The sequence below is a fragment of the Cervus canadensis genome, chromosome 23 (assembly GCF_019320065.1).
Source record: "Cervus canadensis isolate Bull #8, Minnesota chromosome 23, ASM1932006v1, whole genome shotgun sequence".
Lineage (NCBI taxonomy): Eukaryota > Metazoa > Chordata > Mammalia > Artiodactyla > Cervidae > Cervus > Cervus canadensis.
Genome location: NC_057408.1, coordinates 10,049,938 through 10,073,139, shown reverse-complemented (window position 1 = coordinate 10,073,139; position 23,202 = coordinate 10,049,938). Strand labels below are relative to the sequence as shown.

Genomic DNA, 23,202 nt, shown 5'->3' with positions numbered 1-23,202 from the left:
CTGGTCTGCTCCTTGGACAGGAGGCAGGTGGTTGGGGAGCAACTCATTTGTCCCCTTACAGGCACGTGTGAGATGCCAGATAGCAGCTAGCATGAGAGTCATACCCAGAGCTAAGCCTGAACGCGTTCTGTGAGAGGATATTCTTTCTCGTGGTCGACTCTATGGTGAATTGCTGAGGGAGAGAACCTATAAGCAAGGACAAAAAATAAGTTATTCTCAGTTCATTTGTTCCAGTGTAATTCAGCATAGTCTTTGACATAAGACTTTATACATATTGATACTGTAGAGAGATATTCAATCGTTAAACTGCTTTTTAAGTTTTTCATTTACCATTTTATTGTTGCTGGAGTTCAGGAGGATGATCCAGTTGGTCGGGAAGAAGATTTGAGACTGGTTATTCTTGGCCAGTTAGTTTTCAGAAGATCAGGATAAAGTGTACTGTGAACCCTGCGGGTCATGCTGGTGTTTTATTCATTACATTATGGGCTCTTTCTTACCTGATCAATAGGCTATACAGAAGAAGAACAGTAGTGATGGTCTTTTATTGTTGCTAAAGTCCCAGACCTGCTTTTAAGGAATCATTTTCGTATTTAGAGGTGGTGACCATTTCTCAAGATTTAGCATTGACATTATATTCCTCTAGTTTTGATGCAAACCCAAGCCAACTATGTCTTTGTATTTTATTACTTGAAAAATGAAAGTTGTCAGATCTAAGCAAGATGTATTCTTGGATATTTTGAAATTCCGAGGGCTGTCTCCATTGTAAAATGAAGAGTTCTGAAAGAAGTATTGGAAAACTGAGCCACTAAATATTTTGTGATTGAATATGGCCTCCTTTTTCTGCTTCTTGCCACAGGGCTATCCATCACACTCCTCAGCAGACATCAATTCTAGTCTTCCTCCGATGTCCACTTTCCACCGTAGTGGTACCAACCATTACAGCACCTCATCGTGTACACCTCCCGCCAACGGGACAGACAGTATAATGGGTGAGTCATGGAAACGCCGATTCTGTTGCTGACAACCAGTGTCAGGGTTTAATCATCAAGGACTTCTTCTTCTCCCCCCAACCCTGTCACTGAACAGTAATCGAGCCGTGAATGTTTATCACATGAACAAATGAGCCAAACAGAAATCATCATTATCTTGCCTGTAATCTCGTTTTGTCCCAAGACACTGCTATTTGGCTGCCTGTCTCCACCGTGAGTGATTAGATTGAGCCAGGTTTGAATAGACCAGCGCAGGCTTCTCACACTCTCAAACAGCTAATTAAGTGACCTCTTCTAAGAGGAGCCTTTGAAAGTTAGTAAAATAGAAGGCGTAATAGCTCTTAATAGGAGTTACTGACCATTCTCAAATTCCAGTCACCATGCTAAGCTTTTAACCATCATACACCACTGTCTTCTGCAAACTAGTTCATGTGATGTTCAGGCATAGTTATTAAGAACTAGATAGTTTTACCTTCTGGAGGATGTGGCATTGTGGAATCCTCCAGACGGGAAGAAGTTTTGGGAGAGGAGATGGCTGGGCATCAGTGAGCCAGAATTTACTTGCTGCTTTTTCTCAGCAAAATTACTAATGAGTCAAGACCCAAGCAGAGTGTCCTGTCAAATAAACGGAGCCATCATCTCTAAGTTTCTGTGATGTTCGTTGTGGTCCTCTCCCCAGCATGGACGGTTACCCTGCCAACACTCTTCTCTTGAGGGAAGAGCTGGGTAGGCTGCCCGTGCGGGGAGGCAGCCACCACCTTCTGATTCTGCCTTCGACAACCTTGTCCTTCAGATGAGAGGCACAGTCTGATGCTGCAGAGTCTTCTCAAAACCTCAGACTTCCTCTGCTCACCACGTACTCTGGTTCCAACTCAAACCCACAACTAACTCAGCCTTATGATCCCTCCCTGTGGGTCCAGTTTAGTGATGAGGACACTAACTGTACATTTATTTTTTATTTTGGGGGTCTTCCCAGTGGCTCATGCTGAAGAATCTGCCTGCCAATGCAAGAGACACAGGAGACACAGTTTTGATCCCTGGGTCGGGAACATCCCTTGGAGGAGGAAATGGCAACCCACTCCAGTATTCTTGCCTGGAAAATTCCACAGACAGAGGAGCCTGGCAGGCTACAGTCCGTGGAGTCGCAAAGAATCAGCCACGACTGAGCATGTGCTGAGACTGGAATGTGTATTTATTTATTTATTTTGGCTGAGCCACACAGCATGTGGGGTCTTAGTTCCCTGATCAGAGATTGATCCTGGCCCCCTGCATTGGAAGCGTGGAGTCTTAACCACAGGACTGCCAGGGAAGTCCCTAACTGTACATTTTAAAGATAAGAATGTGTGACAGAAGAGTAGTTCCTTTAGCTCTTTGCAGTTGTTTAAAAATGTTCTTTAGATAGTCTCTGGAACTTGGGGAAGTGGTATGAATCACTTATGAGGGGGAGAGTTTTTGATGAAAGAGAAGAGATGTGTTTTGAAATGTTGCAAATGTAATTCTGCCTAAATAATATAGTCCCTGCTTACTCAATAATATACTTCACACTTGAGATGAGCCATCTAGCAGCCCTTCCTTTCACTGCCATGTCTCACTGAGAGGCAAATTTAGGAAGTAGTTTCCATTTTTGTGACTTTTCATAACAAAGCCTCTACCGGTGCATTGTGTCAGTTTGACCTTGGAGAGCTATGGACAGAGGTCATGTGGGGAAGTTTTGCTAACTATCAATGCAGTTTTGGCAGACCCAAAAAACAAGAAGAAAGAAAGAAGTGCAGAACTGAAAGAGTGAGAAAAGCATATTTCACTTCAGTGTGGTTTGACAAATGGAAAGCCCCTTTCTACAGTCATGAGGTCTTAGTTATAAAGAAGGATGACCGGTCATTCATCCTTTTACAAGGCAGATTTCCTGTCTACTTGTGGTTTGAGTAATTTTCTTTTTTAGGAAGGTAGAAAGGTAGAGCAAAAGCTTGAGTTGAGGAAAGCACACTTGGGCACTGTTTGAAAAAAGAGTTGTGTTGAGTGATTTGCCAAACAGTTCCTGCAAGAGTCACCAGGACTTGGGAAGAAAGAGATACTATGAGATGGTGTGATCATCCTCCATGACCAGTGGTCAGCAGGGCCGGGAGTCTCAGCTGGAATGCAATTCGCCTTACTGAAGCTGATTGGCTCATCACTGGCTTGTGGATGAACAAGAATGTCTACCCTCCTTTTTTATTTGGTCTGGGCAGGTAGAGCAATAATTGGTGACTTCTACATACTAATATACAGGGCCCAGCTAACGTTAAGATGGACTTACTATACAGACCAGAGGGCCCTGTTTAAGTGGAGGGAGGGTCTAGACAATAAGAAAGGAGCTATACTTTTCAATGAGAGAAGTGTGAGATTTCTGGAACCCAGAGAAAGCTTTTTAGGAACAACTTTAATGCATAAATTACTCCACCATCATGAGTGTACTTGTCAAAATCTACTAGCAACTTGTGAGAAAGCTTTACAATCATTTCGGGACATAAGTAGACATGGTAATTCAGCTTTTTGGATGAACAGATCTTTATTACTTTGCATACATACTTGCTACTTTAGGATTACTTTAAGGGAGAACATTCTAGAATGTTCATCCTTAAAATAATACATCCTCCAATTCCTTAAGTTAAAATACAGAGGAGAATTTAAGTATAATAATTTAAGTATAATAATAAGCCTTCATATTTGCATGGGGTCCAAGTCACCCTTGTTTCTTTGCACTTTTTTTTTTCTTTGCACTTTAATTCTCCTAGGTTTTGGTTTGATTTTTCGGAGTGTGGTAGAAGGCAGGGACGGCAGCATGTCTGTGGAACAAGAAGAGAAGATTTCTCTTCTGATGTTAGTGATGCTTCCCTAACAAACAGTATGGATTAATAGGATACATCTGTAGACTTTTGAAAATATTTGGCATCTACTCACTCTGAAATACAGGAAATAAAGAAATATTACATTGCCTGTATCTCAAAGAACAAACAGAGCTAATTAAATAATTGGTAAATAGGGAACACACAGCCTGACACATGTTTGAGATTACACACATGATTCTGTAGAAAATGACTGTAAGCAATGCTAATGCCGTAAGAATGGGCTTCAAGCGCTGACACATGGACGTCACATTCTTCAAGTTTTCTTGGTGGAAAGTGGCACGGCAATGCAGGCTTTTCATAAATGGCGTCGGTGTCTTAGGAGGAGGAAGATCATGGCTCCATGTTACGCTGTGTCTTCCTGGCAGTCAGGGAGTGTCCCCAGCCAACCATAGAAGAGCACAGTGCTTGTGGAGTGAGATGTAAAATCTGGAACCATCGGCGTGTGCCCTGTCTGGAAACATGTTCCCTTGCCTCTGGATCTGTCCCCTACATCTCAAGAGATGGAATATGCTCACGGAGGTTTGGGACGGCTTGTGTTTGACTTGGAGGGATGGTCATTGTTTCTTGTTTTGTTTTCTTTTGCCGTTTTATGCCCAGTATCATTTTTTGACCAAAAGCTGAGGAAGGGCAAAACTGACTCTGAATGTGTTAATGACAGGGTTTTTTGGGTGTTTTTTTTTTTTAAATAACACATTCATCCATGGATTTTTTAAAGAATTGTACAGTAAGATATTTTACTTGCAGCATGTAGTACCCTGCTTTTCTGCCAACGCTAGAGTGCATTAGGCACGTCTGACTTAGAAGGGTAGATTAAGCACTCTGGAATGATACAAATATAATGCATGTGACGCACCGCGGATTCTTAGTCGTTTAACTGATGGGGTGGCCAGTTAAGGATAGAAGCTGAGTCTGAGGGCTTCAAGAGTGACCACCGTCAGAGCCTCTCAGCTTGCTTCCTGAAACTTTCTCAGTGTAACATTGTCTGGGTGTGCTTTAGAGACACTGCAGTTCAGAGCTTCTGCCTGTGAGCAGGCGTCCAGAGGAGGAAACGGAAGAAGTTACTAGGTACCAACTCTAGGGGGAGAAATGTCTATAGAGAATGGAGGCACACACATAGTACATGTAGCATCTTAGGGAAAAATCAGAACCAGCTTTCTGACCAACCCAGTAGGGACCAACTGTCTCCATAGTTCCTTCCTACTTGCAAAATCCAATAGCCTTTTCTCTTCAAAAGGATTGAGAGACCCACCTAGCATCACACAGTCCTCTGCGACTCCCCACAAAGGAGAAAGCTCCAGTTCCCCAAGGGGAGATCCCATTGGTGTACATTCCAGGGGTGTGACCACTTGTGGTTCGGAGCAACACACCCTCTTTTCTCAGCGGGAATTGGGCATACAGCTAGCGTAGTGCTTATAATAACTGTTATTGTTTTGTTAGTCTTGAATCGGCCTGTCTAATGCGTGGTATTCACCATCTTTAAACCTCAAACCAAACAGTGTTAAAGGAACAGCCTACAAAGATTGATTGAATACAACATATGCTAAAGATTACCCTAGAATATCTATCTGGTTCATGAATTAATCTGGCTTCCAACTTTCACTTCTAATGACATGTTTGTATGACATGATGGGTTTTAGTGTGTGGCTTTTCTAGTAGAAACATTATGTCCGTTTTCCCTTGAGGACCCGGTTTCACAGTAATTTTATTATGAGAATAGTCACATAAGATTCACTTTGTCTTTTACAAGAATCTTGAGCCTTCAAATACAGTTGGGTGATGAACAGGCACAGAGCATAAGAGCAATAGGAATTTTACCCAGCAGCGTCATGGCATCTTAGTTACAAAGACCACCAACAGAGAACAATAAACCAGTTTGATTTAAGTCTTCTCATCCATTTCCTGCACGTGGTGGATGGGGCCCAGCTTCCCCCTTGAATTCCTAGGAATCCGTCCTGCTAAAAGTTCAGTGTTTGGTAGCCTGTACTTAAGTTGTTCTTCTAATATTGTAGGTCGTAGGAGAGCTGGGAATTCTCCTTTTTTATCTTTGTTGAGAAGCTCATGACATTGTTATGCTGTTTCTACTAGTTGAATAACATGAGGGTCGCTTGGACACAGTTCAGAAAAATCTAAATTTTAAAACCGTCATCTTCTTTCAAGCAGAGACACTATGAATTACACTTTTTCATCTTTTTGTAGCTCTAACCCTTGGCTCAGTGATAAAGAATCTGCCTACCAATGCAGGAGACGCAGGAGTTTGATCCCTGATCCCTGAATCAGGAAGATCCCCTGGAGGAGGAAATGGCAATCCACTCCAGTGTCCTTGCCTGAAAAATCCCATGGACAGAGGAGCCTCGTGGCTGCAAAGAGCCAGACACGACTGAGCAGCTGAGCACACACCTCCTGTTATAGCTTCAGGATGACCCAGCCTGGGGTTCTGGGTGTACAATAAGGGGATAACACATCTTCCAAATCTTCCAGATTTTTCAGTAGTCAGTCCCCAGGTACCACTTATCCTGATCAGGGTGTGTTCTAACAGGAATTGCCATTTTCTCCAAAGTGGAGATTGAGACTGAGGGTGGTCCCACTTGTAGCTGGAAAGACTAAACCCTGCTCTCTGCCCCATCTTCTAGCCAGCAGTAGCACCTGTGTCCAAGCCGTCTGAACAATGCTTGGGCGGTTGGCAGTGTCGGATCCTCCTACCAAATTACAGTTCCTCTTAATACTCCTCACCTTCAATCATATTCATGTTACAGCTCTACTTAGAGACTTGAATTTTTTTTCTCTTTAGCTAGGGAAATTGCTAAGAGCTAAAATCACATAAGAGATCCATCCAGTTTTTTATCAAACAGGGACAGTAGTTCTTCTCTTTATTTCTGTTCTGTAGGCATTTTGTTTATTTCTCATAATACCTTGACAAACACTCAGGCTTAGAATAGTGATCAAGTCCTATTACATGAACGATAGAAAAATAGATTTGATGTGCACACATTTAATGAGAAGTGTGATTTGCTAAATGTGACTCATTCCTCAATATAGAAGAAATTTTGCTATTTGAGTATTAAGTATATATTTACTTTCTGATTACATATGCCCCTTGACCTATCAGGCACATAACTAAAAAGAGAGTCTTTAGGAGGAGGATCCGTGTAGCTTAACATGTTTCAGGGCTCTTGAAAATGTGTCTTCTCCAGTGTTTCCTGGAACAGAACAAAAGGCATTCCAAGTGTAAGGGCAAACTGGTCCCAATAAACTGCTTTGAAATTTGAACCCTGGGGTTGATTCTCCAGCTGTTGCAGGTAGAATGGCTCTATATTAAAAAAAAAAATAAAATAAAAGTCTGTTCTTATCAGTGACTTCCATGAGTAGCCTTTGTAGTTTTCTGAAACATTTTCATGACAATATGAGGTAAGGAGTTAAATTCTGTCTTTTTATTATACCCCCAAGTTCTCATGCCTCCTTGTGTAAAACAAGGACTAATAGAAAGTTCAGTTAGAAAAGTGTGTAGCATGAAAAGATCATAAAGAGTTTATCTTGTCTCTTCTAAAGTATGATCTTTATGTCATAATAATTTATTTTTTGATTTAGGCGTATTCTTTTTTTTTTTACAATAGGTCCTTGTTGGTTATCTATTTTAAATATAGACAGTGTGTACTTGTCAATCTTTAAGGGAAAAAAAGATACAAATGAACAATGAACTTATTTACAAAACAGAAACAGACTCACAGATTTAGAGAATGAATTTATGGTTACCAAAGAGGGAAAGTTGGGAGGGATATGGAATAGATTGAGAGTATAATTTCTTTTTTACATATCTCTAAAATATTTTTATTGGTTTTCAATTCTTCCTAATTTGGTTTGATTAATATATTTTAAAACCCTTATTATTCTCATTTTAAAACTGTTCAAAGAACTAATCTTTTGAAAGCTACCATAGCAAATTTTATCTATAATTATAACAATATCTTATCCTTGTTGGGTTTAGTTTCTTTGTTAGATAATGTAATTTTTTCTGATGTGGCTCTGAATTTTCATTTCATGAAGATCTGTTTTCTAATTAAGCAGATATCCAGATTATTTTGACTGATAAACCTAATTTTAAGAATAATGATAATATTGCTTCTGGAGGGGAAGAAAAAAATGTATGTATAATTATCTCCAAATACCATGGCAATACATGCTGAAAAATCTCAGTGCTCTTTATGTTTTCAGAATCCTTGTTATTTTCTTTTAGAATTGTCTTCAGTTTTAAAAGAACTCCTTGATGCAGAAATTTTTACTTTCACACCAGATAGTAATTTCAATTATCTCTTTATAGTGAGTATTTTTAGTACTCTTGATATCTGTGCGTTCCTTCCACTAGTTCATTGTATGATGTTGGACCCTCATTTCAGAGAACTTTCTTGTGCATAAAATCCTTAGTACTAACAACTAATATATTTTTAACATTATGAATTTGTGATGTGAGAAAGAATAGTTTTTCCTTTTTTTTGTCAGAAGGCAATTGTGTTCTTTTCATTACATACAGCTTTCTTTCAGTTTTAGTAATTAACAAATGAATGTAGGGGTGAGTTTTGTTAACCAAATAAAGCAAACATCAAAAGATCAGACTGTCATACCCAACATGTAAATATGTAAAAATAACAAGCATAATTTAACTATACTAAGCAGAGGTCAGGAGGATGAAATTATAACCTAGAGACAAAGATAATTTGCCCACTTGAGAGCTGATCCCGTGACTTTATTCTACAGATCTGGAGACTGAAGATGGTACACTTGCCAGAAAGAGTGCTTTCTTGGGTTGAGGATAGGGCTGGGAATTTTTTAAAAACTTTAAATGTGTAATGAAGTTTTGCTTGAATTAGTCCGTTGATTTAGTATTTCCTTTTCTTATTTCACAAAAGAGTGACAAACATTTTCCCCTAGAGTTTAATAGGTTTTATTTAAATATTATATCTACTCGCTTATGCTGAGGCCTTAATAAATCTAAGAGAAGAACACTGCTGGCTGTACCATTTTATAAAGGCAAATTACTTTCAAAAGACAGAGAACAGACTTACAGACAAGGGCAGGGGGGAGGAAGGAGAGGGTGAGATGAATAGAAAGAGTAGCGTGGAAACATATACATTACCATTCATAAAATAGATAGCCAGTGGTAATTTCCTGTATGATACACAGAACTCAAAGTGGGGCTCTGTAACAACCCAGAGGGGTGAGAAGTGGGAGGGAGGGGACATATGTACACCTATGGCTAATTCCTGTTGACGTATGCCAGGAATCAATACTGTAAAGCTATTATCCTTAAATTAAATTTTTTTAAAGATATTTGTTTATTAGAGCTGATTTTGAACTATATATTTGAATCTATATCCTTTGGTTAACAGGCAGCCTTCCCCCAGTATCCTGCCAAAGGAGATGTTTCAAGGATCCCCTGCAGAAACCTAAGTTTGAGGATGATCAAGTCCCTTATAGAAAAGTGTGCAGTATTTGTATATATCCCTTGAGTCAGTCATGTCTGACTCTTTGCAATTCTATGGACTGTAGCCCACCAGGCTCCTCTGTCCATGGGATTTTCCAGACTTGAATACTAGAGTTGGTTGCCATTTCCTCCTCAAGGGATCTTCCTGACCCAGGGATCAAACTTGCATCTCCTGCATTGCAGGTGGATTCTTTACCACTGACGCCACCAGGGAAGCCCATATAACCCTTGCTCATCCTCTCAAATACTTTAAATCATCTCTAAATTATTTATAATAGTCAAGGCAATGTAAGTCTATGTAAATAGTTGCCACCACTAACAAATTCAAGTTTTGCTTTTTGGAAGGTATGGATTTTTTTTTTTTTTTTCTGAAAATTTTTGATCCGAGTTTGATTAAATCCTTGCATGTGAAATCTCTGGATACAGAGGGCCAGCTGTACCCTTTATTCATCTGTCTTCTGGATAAAAACACTGGTATTTAGATAATAAAGACTGCTTCATCATCATGTACACTTATTTTACCTCCAGAATTTGAGACAATATTGACTTTTAACAGCACCAGAGTTCAAATTCTTTAAATATGAACATAGACTTTAAAATGTGTGGAGACTATATGTTCCTTAAAATACTAAAAATATTTTCCCTCTTAGGAAACCTCCAGGCCTATTACAGATTTTTTTTGTTTTGTTTATTGTGGAACTCTGATAGAAGTATCTCACTGCTATATATAGCAAAATTTAATTTTTTAATTTGAAAGCACATGTAATTCTTATTGGTGAAATGAATTCACTTTACTATATAAAATATAAATAAAGGCAAACTATGAGGGCTTCAGAGGGCTGAAAGCACTGCGTACTTTTTAGCAATGAACCTTATATGCTCACCTACTACTCTTGACTACTTAACCACTCGTAGACAACCAGGGGGAAAGTAATAGCAACTGAAACACTTTATCTTTAAACCAAGGTGTCAGGTTTATATTTTATCTGTTTAAAAAAAAATGTAACATGAATATATTTGACATCTACCTCAGCAAACAAATTAATGCTAATTAAAGATTAATGTGTTGTAATTAGCATTAAAAATGCAATTAAATTGTGAGTAAATGGACCAGGAATAGAAAATTGTTCCACGTCTCACCGTCTGGCTTTTCATATTCTGCCTTTTGTTTTTGCAGCAAATAGAGGAAGCGGGGCGGCAGGCAGCTCCCAGACTGGCGATGCTTTGGGGAAAGCACTTGCTTCGGTGAGGAAATGTTGACCTTGGACTTCAGATGTACCACGGCAGACGGGTGAACTTTAATCAGAAGTGGACATTTAGGATTTTAGAAAATAGATGGCAAATAGCTTTGATTTTTGGAAAGGCTAGCTTCCTTCCATGGTAATCATTGAAAAAATTGAAGAGAGAACACCCAAGATGCCAGCAGATGGTTGGTCTCTCCCATCTTGCAAGCGGTACTCATTTATGGATTCATGGATATTCTTAGGGCCTTTAAGAGTATAGGTTTTCTATCCTGATGTTTTATTTTTCTCTAAAGTCATTTGGGTGCTCATTGATTAATCAGCTAAGACTGACTTTGCCAAGGGGTAGTTCTAAAACATTTTGAAAAAGAAATTTTTAAAAAATGACCGTAACCGAGGTTCCGTTGTTGCTTCATTGGCACTTGGCTTCTCTGCTTTGCCCGCCCACTGCCGGGAAGCTAAGCTCCAGCATTTCTTCCATGTTCACGAGTGACACCCCTTCCTTGTCTGAGGGAGTGCGCCTGGTGTTGTCTTCAGAAGCTAAACGTGATCGTTTGTAAATACAAGCAGAGGTTTGTTGCTCTGACGTTCAGTCTCTTCAGCTGGTTTCTCCCTATCATTGGGGCATAGATGCATTTGATTTATGTTAGCCTTGTTAGCTAAGGAGAAGTTTTTCTTTAGACTGAGCATCCTCCTGCCTTGGAATCAAATACCTTAGACGTAATGAAGAAGGAGTTGAGCAAAAATCTTGGGCTGTGATGCTGTCCGACCTCTTGTTTTATGGAGGAAGAAAGGGAGGTTTGGTGTATCCGTGTAGCTTCATGGCCATGCAGCCAGGGGAGGAAACGGGAAGAAATGGACAAGAACCAAGGTCTGTTGACCCCAGTTCAGTTTTTCCCCCACTATCTTCCAGCAGCTCAAGAGCTCTTCTTTTGAAAAAGCAATTAAGCTTTTCATTTTAGAATATCGGTACTGTAGTTGATTGTTGAGTGTATTTTTTGCACCTTGGAATTTGTGGATGAATCGCATTAATGCTTTGTAGTTTTTTTTTTTTTTTTGCTTTGTAATTTAAATTGTGGAATATTTATTCCCAATGAATGAGGATTTGTTGTGTTTTTTTTTTTCCTCCCCACTGTTTCAAGATCTATTCTCCAGATCACACTAACAACAGCTTTTCATCAAACCCTTCAACTCCTGTTGGCTCCCCTCCATCTCTCTCAGGTACGGTACCATAAATCCACTGCATCTGAGTGTCAGCTTATAGAATGGTTTTCCCCTTACGCTTCCTGTGCTGCTGGGAGAAACTCACTCCCTCCAAAAACTCAAAACAGAGCGTTTCCGAACAGACCAATAGGAAGGGGTGGGAGAGACAGACGGCCGTGTGATGGTGAAGCCATTTACATCCAAAACTTTTCTTAAAAATTTCATGCTTTTAGAATGCACAGGCACTTGGGAAACTAACTTCTTAAACTTTTCTTTGCTAAAGATACTCAACAGAATAATACACTCCAACAAAAATCTCAATGGGAAAACCAGTTCACATCATCAGGAATAGGAATATAGGTTATGTAGTCATCAAACATAGACTATTCAAAAGGATCATTTCTCCCAGAAATTTCAGACTTTTCAGATTCCCTCTTTAAAGTCCATGTTATTGGAAGGTTTGAATAAAACTATAATTATATAAGTAAATTGTGATGTAACTGTGTGGAATAAAAGAGAAATGTTTGCCGTTTATAATAGAACAAGTTAACATGACCTATGGCTTCAGATAATAAAATTATAAGTTGTGAAGTTGTGTTAGTAAAGCGTTGCACTCTTCAGAGCTCTATTTAAAGGGCTCATTGCCCTTCCAGTATAAAGGTTTCCAGAAAGACCCTGTCTGGTGCCTATCTCTGCTCTTTTGAAGGAGGATAGATGGCTTCTTAAAAAAAAAAAAAAAATGAAATCATATCTGTACCTGATTGAAACCTGATCTTCCCGTAATTTAGACTGTAGTCACTTGCCTGAATGTTGCTGCCTCAATCTCTGTATTATTCCCTACATGCAGCACTCCCAGGGCCCCACTATAAAGTAAATTCCTTGATAAAGAATCAGACATTTCACCTGGCCACAGAGCTTTCAGGGTTGATGGCCATGGGCTTAAGGGAGACTTAATATCAGCCTTTCCCCAGCCTCCATTGATAGGAGGAGGCCACAGAAGAGAGAGGGAAATAGCTGGACCTTCTAGTCCATATCTCCAGAGAAACAGTGCTGAAACTGGGGAAAACCAAAGGTGACGTTAAGAAGATAATGGGATAGCACTGAACCAGTCCCCGTGGCCGGGAGGTACAGTTCAGAATTGTACATTTCTGGCCACATGTAGTGCCACATTGTTAGGCTCTGGAAAACGACCACAGGTGTCAGCCCCCACAGTCAGAGACAGACTGAGACAATACAGAGATCGGTGGGGCCAGGGTGAGGGAGTCTGAGCAGCGAGAGCTCCCGCTTTTCCCATTTCAAACGAAGCAACTCTAATCTTGTCTATTTTATAATATGGGGGGAAAAGAATATTCTGGAATCTAATATAAAGTTTGAGAAACAGCTGTTTGAGTCTGATGCTCTGATTTACAGATGGATGTATGAAGGCCCAGAAAGGGCATGGGATTTGCTGAAATTTTCAGTAGTAATATCAGAGCTCAGGCTAGAATCAGGGATTCAGCGCTCTGCCAGTCCACTTCCAGGTCAAAGTTGGGAGGGGAAGCGATGATGCACACATTGTTCCAGAAAATGCCACAATTACCCCAAACCTGAGTAACGTGCTGCACGTGGAAGACCCTGAAACAAGGCCACTTTTGAGGTCCTGGTTATCAGCCTAAAAGACCACACGTTAGGGAGAGAGGACTTGATGAAGATCCAGATACGGGGACAGACTGCTATTTTTACACCAAGGGCTCTGTCCAGATTTATCACTGAAAGTAATTGAACAAAACATTCTGTTTTTATTTAGCATAAAAATACACACGTGCACACCCAGAAATGGCAGGGAGAATGGGTTTTTAAAGTGCCAACAGTCTCGGGGCTGTGTTTCAGTGAGGTTGTAGATTTTTTTTTCCTTTCTTAAATTATTTTCCAAGTTTTCTACACGAGTGTATATTATTTTCAATTTAAAAGTGGTTTTTATTTTAAAATTGATAGGTTAGACATGTTCTATTTATTATAGCAGCAGTCTTTCTTTACCTTCAAGTTTAGCGAATCATTAAAAATGTGTTTTCTTCAGAAGAAACTACTTAATGTTGTTATATTGAGTGTTTAAATCTCTGGTTTAGCGGATTGCTGTCAGCTAATCTTATTTCCTTGAAAAGTTTCTGAAGGCTTATCCTTTCTTAAGGATCATTTAAAAACAAGTAGCAAAGCTGTTTTTCATTGGTGAGAAGTTTTTGGCTTTAACAAACCGGCTTTGCATGGAGAGGTAATGAAAACCCCTCTTTGCACTCTTAAAAGTACCTTGACTGTGTAGTGACGGTTTTCCATCAAAGGGACATTTCTCTAGCTAAAATTCACAATCAATTAAATGTTCCCTTTTAGGAGGAAGCCTGAGAGAGTTTTGAGTCCATGTATAGTCTACCTATTTTACATTTAAAATGTTGTCCTTGGCCCTAAATTCTTGTATGGGCAGTTTATGTGTATTTCCTTAATGTCCAGATAGAAATCAATATGCTAATTTCTAAAAGAACTGTTTAAAATGTTGGTAAGGTTATTCTTAGGATTATACAGATCTCATTGCAATTCCCATTTTCCTATCAGCAGGCACAGCTGTTTGGTCTAGAAATGGAGGACAGGCTTCATCATCTCCTAATTATGAAGGACCTTTACACTCTTTGGTAAGTTTCATCTGCTCACCATCACTTTGGCCATTCTCAGGCCATGCTTCTCATTTTCCACCCAGTTGGCTCTTTAAGAGTCTTATTTTCACTAATAGGAACTTGGGGTTGACATAAGCCCATGGGTTTTGAGGCAGTTATTAGCCCATGCTTATTCCTGTTTATAGACTGTAACCCAGCTACTGCTACAGGGGAAGCCGCAGGGCTCCTACATGTCTAGAACCAGATAAGAGGTAAGAATCTGGGAAGGCTCATGGCCTGCTCCCCTTGTTGGGGAAGTACGCGTGTGTCCGTGGTGAATGTCTCTCCTGGTGTGAGTGCTGGATTCCAGCTGTGCTGTGGGGTCCCAGCACTTGGAGAGTCTCTGTGTCTCTGCTTTGCTTTCCAGAAGAACGGGTTTATAGGAATTTTCTTCTTGACCTCTGAGTGAGAAGCCTCCTGCTTTTCCCCTCGTTCACTTTGATTCTCATGGAAATCTAGTGATTTCAGTAAATTTCTCTTGTAAGGAATCGCTGAAAACTTGCCCGGGGTGTAATGAATATGATAAAACTCACGTGATGATTCAGTGTTTGACACTCCACTCAAAGGAAGTGGCTGGGAACATGCCTGGGACAGCACAGCCCTGGGCGCTGTCTGGTCTGTGTGTGAGTCACGCGGGGAGGGCTGGCAGCGAGAGGCTGTCCTTCGGGGTTGAGTTTCCCCTTTTTCTTCCCATATTTTGAGATGGAACATGGGGGTAAGCATATCTGTTAATTTGCCTATCTGACTTTATGTTGTCAGCCATTCGGCGTTTCCTTTCTTCCTTTTGGCTTATGATTTAAATGAAGAAAAAATCTGAAAATGAGAATACAGAGGTGGATTCTTCCTAGTGGCAGTAAATCATCTACCTCCTCTCTTTAGCCAATAAGATGACCACAGAGTGAGACAATCAAGCGCCATCTAAGCCCCATGAATCTGCAGCTCACATGCAAATGAACCATTGTCCTTACAAGTGTTTTTCTCCCTCAGTTATTCTCGGGGACCGACTTGTCAAAGCTGGGTTTTTTCCAACTATAGAACTATAAAGACCAGGTTTATGTTTGTGAGGGCCTTCCCAGGGGGCGCTACTGGTAGAGAACCCGCCTGCCAGTGCAGGACACATGAGAGACGCAGGTTTGATCCCTGGGTCAAGAAGACCCCCTGGAGGAGGGCATGGCAACCCACTCCAGTCTTCTTGCCTGGAGAGTCCCATGGACAGAGGAGCCTGGCGGGCTACAGTCCATAAGGTCGCAGCGAGCCGCACACGACTGAAACGACTCAGCACGCACGTAGCTTGGTTGTGAACTGCAGTGTCAGTTCTGTCTGAATTCTCAACACTCGGGGAGGATTCCCGACAGAAACAGTCTCCACCAGGAAGCTGCAAGCCAGAAAGGGTGATAGGCACGTGGATTATTTCTTTTCATGCTCTAACTTACGCTCAGAAGTGTATTTCATCATTTCTGTTTTTATAGACTAAGAAGCATAGACTCAAAGAGGTTCAGTAACCTTTCCAAGGTCACTTCAACAGCAGGGCTGGGAGTTTAAGGGAAGCCCCGTAATACCAAAGCCCACCAAATCAGAAGGCTCTGTACCGTAGACCGACTGTATTCGACATACATTGTTCCTGTCAGTAGAGAATAATTTAGAAATTGTTTTCCTCATGCCGGAGAGCTGGTATCTCTGCTGGCACAGCCCATCAGAAATCAGAGTGGATTCTAGCTTGATCTATTACAAAGAGGCACTAGAGTTGAAGACTTAAGGTTGCAACCCTGAGTTTACTGTTTCCTGGCATTGAGCGGTTAATTGACTTAGTTTCTTGGAGCCTCATTTGCGTGTCTATGTTGGAAGGGATAATAATGTCTTTCCTGTTCGCTTACATGTGTAGAATGAGGATTCAGTGAGATGGTATCTTTTAAAGTGCACCCTGGAGATGGTTGTTTGATATCATTATTGGTCACACTAAAGAAAAAAATACATGTCTCCATGTCCACTTTATGCATCAAAAACTATCATGTAGGCTTAACTAGTTGTGGAAAACTCAGATCCTAATGGCTGGGATGAAAAGATCAGTTGGTTTTTCATTGTATAAGAGTAGTGAGTTCTATACTATAGTAAGGGCTTGGAAATAAATTAGAAGCTCCTGGTGAACAATTCATTTATGTCTTTATGATTCTTCAGTCTTGAAATCTACTGCTTTGATTGACAGAATTTTTGCAATTTTCTTCTTTAACTTAGTTTTGAGGTTCTGATACCCTCTAACACACACACTACACACACACACAGAGGTAATAATCGATAGAAAGCAGGAAACCCAGGTAAAAATGGTTAGTAGTCAATAGGAAATTGCACTCTGTATGCGTTTACCTGTCTCTGATTTGATACTTAGCACTGTATCATGTGACTCAGAGGAAACCCAGGAAATATGCCTTCAAGAAGATAATTTAATTGGGAAACTATAAATAGGGCACCTTTCCATTGTTAATTTTTTAAAATCTTTAACCAGTACCTGCCAGAATGTTCCTTAAATTCAATAAATGTTTGGTTTTTTTTTTTTCCTTTGCTAAAGTAAGTCTCAGTTCTTTCAAGGTAATGCAGTATAGTAAAATATATATACTTACAATGTCCTGGAAGAATTATTGACTTTGTTCACAAAAAATAAAATTATAGTTATAGTATTAACAGTTTTCACTAGTTTTCTGGGAAAGTCACCATTTACTTTTATTATCATTTTAAGGACAATAAATTTTATTCAGAAAGCCAAAGTGTGGTTCGTGTCAACTCAGGCCTTACTTCTATAATCTACATCCATACTTGGAACTAAATCAAATTTCACATCACTTATCAACCAACAGCAAAGCCGAATTGAAGATCGTTTAGAAAGACTGGACGATGCTATTCACGTTCTCCGGAACCACGCGGTGGGCCCGTCCACAGCCATGCCTGGCGGTCATGGCGACATGCACGGAATCATCGGACCCTCTCACAACGGAGCAATGGGTGGTCTGGCCTCAGGGTATGGAACCGGTCTTCTCTCTGCCAACAGACACTCACTCATGGTAAGGGATGGGATGAAACTCTGGGATGCTAGTTAACGTGAAGAATTAGAATTTCTAGCTCAAATAATACTGCTGCAACTTTTTCTTTTTATAAACAGCTTTATTGAGATAAAATTTAACCTACAATTCACCCATTTCAGTTTTACAGTGTACTTACTATGTTCTCCATGTATTCATAAGACAGTGCCATCAGAGAGTGTAATTTACCCCCCTCTCAATCCTTCCCTCCCCAGCCCCTGACAACTAGTAATCTCCTTTCTGACTCTAGATTTGCCTGTTCTGGAATAAAAGTGGAATCCCACGGTATGTGGTGGTCCTTTCTGAGGGGCTTTTTTCACTTAGCCTAGTGCTTTCAAGGTTTATATATGTTTTGTCATTTAGCAGAACATCTTTCATTATTATTCCCCTCAAATTCCATTGTATAGATACACATTAAATGTATCCATTCATCAGGTGATGGATATTTGGGTTACTTCCAGTCTTTGGCTATTAGGAATAATGCTCCCATGAACATTCATGTACAAGTTTTTTGTGTGGATACATCGTTTCATTTCAGTTACTTATAAACCTAGGAGATCCATTGCTAGGTCATTGCTGGTATGTTCAGTTCTTTGTGGTGACTTCAGCTAAAGGACCCAACTTACATTCATGTTACATTGCTTGGGTTTCACATGTGAATTGGTTGGATTCATTATTTTTGTTTTAAGAAGTCAAATCAATATCTTTTGCTTCTGAATATGGTGATTTACAGTGCATAGGGTCACGGAGAGTCAGATACAACTGAGACAACTTAGTGTGCACATGGGAGGTAGAAATATAAGGTGTGTCTGTCTCACTGGATGATGTGGGACCATGGGATTGAAGTATATTGTAGTGTTACCACCCCCTATTTATGAAAAAGTATTTGAGTAAGGTTTAAGCAGATCTGCCCACATTGCAGTTGAAATTTCAATTTTCCCGTTACTTCTGGAAAGGACTTGAGAGCGCGTCCCTTTTTCGGGTGATTGTGAGATTCAGCAAGCCTCCCGAGTGAGACGGTAAGTGGTGACAGTCAGTGAGTTGACCAAATGGGTGAAGAACAACAGGAGTAGTGATTAGTGATGCTATGTAATTCTGCTCTTTACAAATGCCTGTCTTTTCAGCAAACACCTTAGTGTCCTGTTTTTTCCTTACAGGCTCTCAAAAAGTTGTGTGTATGAGGATCTGTTTTCCATTATCCTAAGCACGTCTTATTTAAAGATGATTCCAAAAGGAGAATGCAAAATAAGCACAGGTTATTCTGCAGCTCTTTAAGTTGTCTTCTTCAGAAGTATTCCTCTGCCCTCCTTCCCATTTCTCTTAATAAAAGATTAAGAGTCCCATCCTGAGCTATATATTATGAAAACCTGCAACCAATTTGAAACCAAAAATACTGGTTTATAAATAGAAGCAATGAACTCACTTCTAAAACGTGGAAAGATATTTTTGAATGCCAAAGCTAAATCTTTTTTTTTTTTTTTTTTTGCCTTTTTTGCTTTTCCTAGACTCTACCCTCAAAATTCCTCATTGAGTAAAAATTGTTTGTCTATTCGTGGTAGTTGCTAAGAGTTTAACAAAAGGAAAATCTAGATTTTAATTTAGCTTGGCCTCAGGTAACGTGCTAAATACACTGGGGATGCATATTATATGAGGTTTCAGTTTGTACAGCTCTTTTTTTAAACTATAATGTTTAAACAATACTGCTTTTAATTAAGAAATCTGGCTTTATTAAAAGCCAGATCTGTGACTTATAACCATTTCTGTATATCTGCTCTCAATCAAGAGAAAAATAGTTTAATTTCTGTAGCTGTGTTCGTTTTGCATATGTTAAACGGATGCAACATGCACCCAGGGCATTGCTTCAGAGACAGTGTTGTTTTTTTTTTTCCATAAATATGTAAAGTTTGCTCTTAAATACCAGATGTAGGTTAAGTGGTTCTTTAAAATAATAAACTCTACGGAGATGCTTTTTTGGAACCATTTGACCTTTGAATTGCCTCCTCTTTGATTTGGAGGTGGTATATGAGGAGGAGACTAGAGTCATCTTTGGGGATGGGAAGTTAGACCAACCCAGGGGGAGGAGAAGGGGAGAGAATGCTACACAGCAATAGAAAAGGGGAAATAACCAGCCAGTATCACACAGGAACGTCTTTGATTTTGAAAGGGGAAAAAAAAATGGCAAAGCAATAAAATTGCTAGTTTCACTGATGAAGGGAAGTGCGCACTCACTCTTCTAAAGACGTTTCGAGTTCAGTCAAGGGTGACTGCAGAGCTAGCTACATCCATAGCGCAATTCCCAAACCACGGTAGGACAACCTGCTGCCCTGTGAGCCAAGGGCGCCTTTACAGCCTTTCTCCTTTTTTCTTGAAAATATTCAGGGCACCCACGGCGTCTGAGCTCCTCAGCCCGCAGCCCCAACGCGTGCGCAAAAGATCATATCCTCGTTTCTTGCCTTGTGCAAACTGGTATGAATTTTCAAACAAAAGCATCAGAACAAAGGAAATAGTTTTTGAATTTAGTCAGTCTGAAGCTAGCCTTTGACCATTTGATACATTCCACAGTAAAAAGGAAGTTGAAGGGGAAGAGAAAAAAAATGCACCCTTCTTCCCCCTGAACAACAACAACAACAAAAAGTAATTCAAGGAGGATGCTGGTGATGTTTTCCACATTTGAATTTTAATACATGAAACAGGCTATAAACTGTTGGCCAGCTGCAGTAAATAAAGTAGCAGTGGGAGGTACACACCGGAAACTTCGTCCGGCGCTGGTGGGAGTCTCATTCCCAGCTACACACCTTCGGTTGTTGTTCTGGAGTGGAAGCGAGTTGCAGTAACTTAACACCCATCCCGGGGCTGGTTTTGTTTTGAGCAAATCTCCTTTAGAACTCTCCTTAATAATTCCTTCTGATTAAAGAACAGATAGCTTTGAATTCTCTTGACCTCCGTCCCCTCCCTGTTTCCTCTCTCCCTGCCTTCCGAAAATCAAAACAAAATGGCTTGATCACTTGGAAGATGATAGAAGCATTTCTTTCTGCAGCAGCTTGCAGTCATGGTGGGGAGGACTGTGGTTCTGCCTGGGCTATTATGTTATCTCATTTAATTGCTAACATATTGTACTTAGCTTTTGATTCATAAAATGTTTTCCTTGGAGTTCTGAAGTAGGTCTTCAGTGAATTACTAAGTATTAGGATAATGAAAGGGATTTTTTTTTTTTCACAGCAGCATGGCTCATAACACTCGAGCGAATGTTGATTCTTACGGGCTTTCTAGATGATATTATTTGGCCGAGCTCTTTTCTGCTCAGAAACCTTCCCCAGCTTTCCATTATGCACAAGATAAAGACATATGTCTTAGCCTAGCTTTTTAAGCCCATAGCCATTTACCAGAAAGCCTTATGCTTTGCTATCCAGTGCAGAAATTTTTCCGGCAAGACCAGCCTCTGCATGTGACCAGAACTTGACCAGAATGTCCTTGCTATGACTTGTTCTGTGTCTGTCTGGCTTGGCCTGCTCTAACCACTTCTCTCTGTCCATCTCATTCTCACCCATTCTCAAAGCTCTCACTCAAATTCTGCCTCTTCCAGGAAGCCTTCCCTTGTTACCGCCCCCTGTGAGAGTCATTTTCTCTCCTATTCCCGCAGCCCTGTGAAGCAGACCGTTGGCTGGGTATTGAGTTCACCCACTTGCGCATAGCTCAGTGTCCTTTGTGTGTGCCTGCGTTCACACTCAGTTGCTCAGTCGTGTCTGACTCTGTGCAGCCCCGTGGACTGCAGCCCTCCAGGCTCCTCTGTCCATGGGATTGTCCAGGCAAGAGCACTGCAGTGGGGTGCCGTTTCCTCCTCCAGGGGATCTTCCTGACCCAGGGACCGAACCCGCATGTCCTGCATTGGCAGACAAATTCTTTACTCCTGAGCCACCTGGGATGCCCTATACATCTTTTCTAAGTCTGACTTTTGCCTAACCAAATGGACTGTAAATTCCTTGAGTACCGTGTATTACGTGTATCACATTTTGTTTCCCTCCCAGTAAGTAAATCATCAGTCAAAACGGAAGAAAGGAAACCTTCTAAAAGGTTTGAGTAGTTAGTCTCAAGTCAGGAAACTAGACTTAAACTCTGGGGACATTGACTCTAAATTCTGTGTTGTCTTACAATTATGAACATTCCTCAGACAAGATCTATAGTTACACCTTTTAAGAACTAATTTTCAGTTCAGTTCAGTCGCTCAGTCATGTCCGACTTTGCGACCCCATGAATCGCAGCACGCCAGGCCTCCCTGTCCATCACCAACTCCCGGAGTTTATCCAAACTCATGTCCATCGAGTCGGTGATGCCATCCAGCCATCTCATCCTCTGTCCTCCCCTTCTCCTCCTGCCCCCAATCCTTCCCAGCATCAGGGTCTTTTCCAGTGAGTCTACTCTTCGCATGAGGTGGCCAAAGTATTGGAGTTTCAGCTTCAGCATCAGTCCTTCCAGTGAACACCCAGGACTGATCTCCTCTAGGATGGACTGGTTGGATCTCCTTGCCGTCCAAGGGACTCTCAAGAGTTCTCCAACACCATAGTTCAAAAGCATCAATTTTTCGGCGCTCAACTTTCTTTAGAGTCCAACTCTCACATCCATACATGACCACTGGAAAAAACCATAGCCTTGACTAGACGGACCTTTGTTGGCAAAGGAATGTCTCTGCATTTTAATATGCTATCTAGGTTGGTCATAACTTTCCTTCCAAGGAGTAAGTGTCTTTTAATTTCATGGCTGCAGTCACCATCTGCAGTGATTTTGGAGCCCAAAAAAATAAAGTCTGACACTGTTTCCACTGTCTCCCCATCTATTTCCCATGAAGTGATGGGACCAGATACCATGATCTTAGTTTTCTGAATGTTGAGCTTTAAGCCAACTTTTTCATTCTCCTCTTTCACTTTCATCAAGAGGCTTTTTAGTTCCTCTTCACTTATGTGGTTAGAATTCACAATTTGCAAATCTTAAATGTTGGTCAACAAGAAAGAAGTTTCTAGATATCTTACGTCCAGTTTCCCAAAGCAGCTCTCTACCCACATGTAAAGGTAAAGAACTTTCCTCCAACGTGGGAGCATGCTAAATTAAACCCTACATTGTCTAAATACTTTTTTTTGGTTTATCCTCTGTAAAGGGTTTTTTAAATTAACGCTTATTGGAGTGTAGTTACTTTACAATGTATTAGTTTCTACAGTACAGCAAAGTGAATCAGCTGTACATACACATATATCCCTTCTTTTTGGATTTTCCTTCCCATTCAAGTGCTTTTTCTTAAATCTAGGCATCTGTGCTAAGTGGTAAAAGGTGTGAGCTCTCCTTACTAGGGTGGTCAGACTAGTACATTTTAAATTATGAAGTTATTTTTCTTACCTTAACCTCCCAGTTTTCTAAGGGAATCAAAACAGAAATTTCAGAACCTGGGAGAATAAAGAAACAGCTGGGTTCATCACTATCCTGGTTAGAAACTATTATCCAGATATCAGTCCCTTCTGTGCCTCGGAGATCAATTCTGATCATCAGATTTGATATAAGTCAAAAATCTAAATCACTGGATTTGTGATAAATTATTGAAATGGCCATTTTCCAGATATGTCTCTCTGTTACTCATGCAGTATTCAGATCCACAAATGAGCCCTGAAAA

General features: G+C 40.4%; 1 protein-coding gene across 27 annotated transcripts in view; it reads left to right on the top strand.

The window, feature by feature from the left end:
- TCF4 (transcription factor 4) overlaps positions 1-23,202 on the top strand; it is a 377,287-nt gene that overhangs the window by 326,835 nt on the left and 27,250 nt on the right. For 21 of the 27 annotated variants that reach the window (XM_043443717.1, XM_043443728.1, XM_043443727.1 and 18 more), the window contains 5 exons: positions 857-989; positions 10,528-10,595; positions 11,734-11,812; positions 14,378-14,454; positions 17,325-17,528. In XM_043443717.1, the coding sequence (XP_043299652.1) occupies positions 857-989; positions 10,528-10,595; positions 11,734-11,812; positions 14,378-14,454; positions 17,325-17,528 (561 nt within the window). The remainder of the gene's footprint in view (positions 1-856; positions 990-10,527; positions 10,596-11,733; positions 11,813-14,377; positions 14,455-17,324; positions 17,529-23,202) is intronic. The other 6 variants (XM_043443737.1, XM_043443723.1, XM_043443720.1 and 3 more) reach the window with 1 other exon arrangement.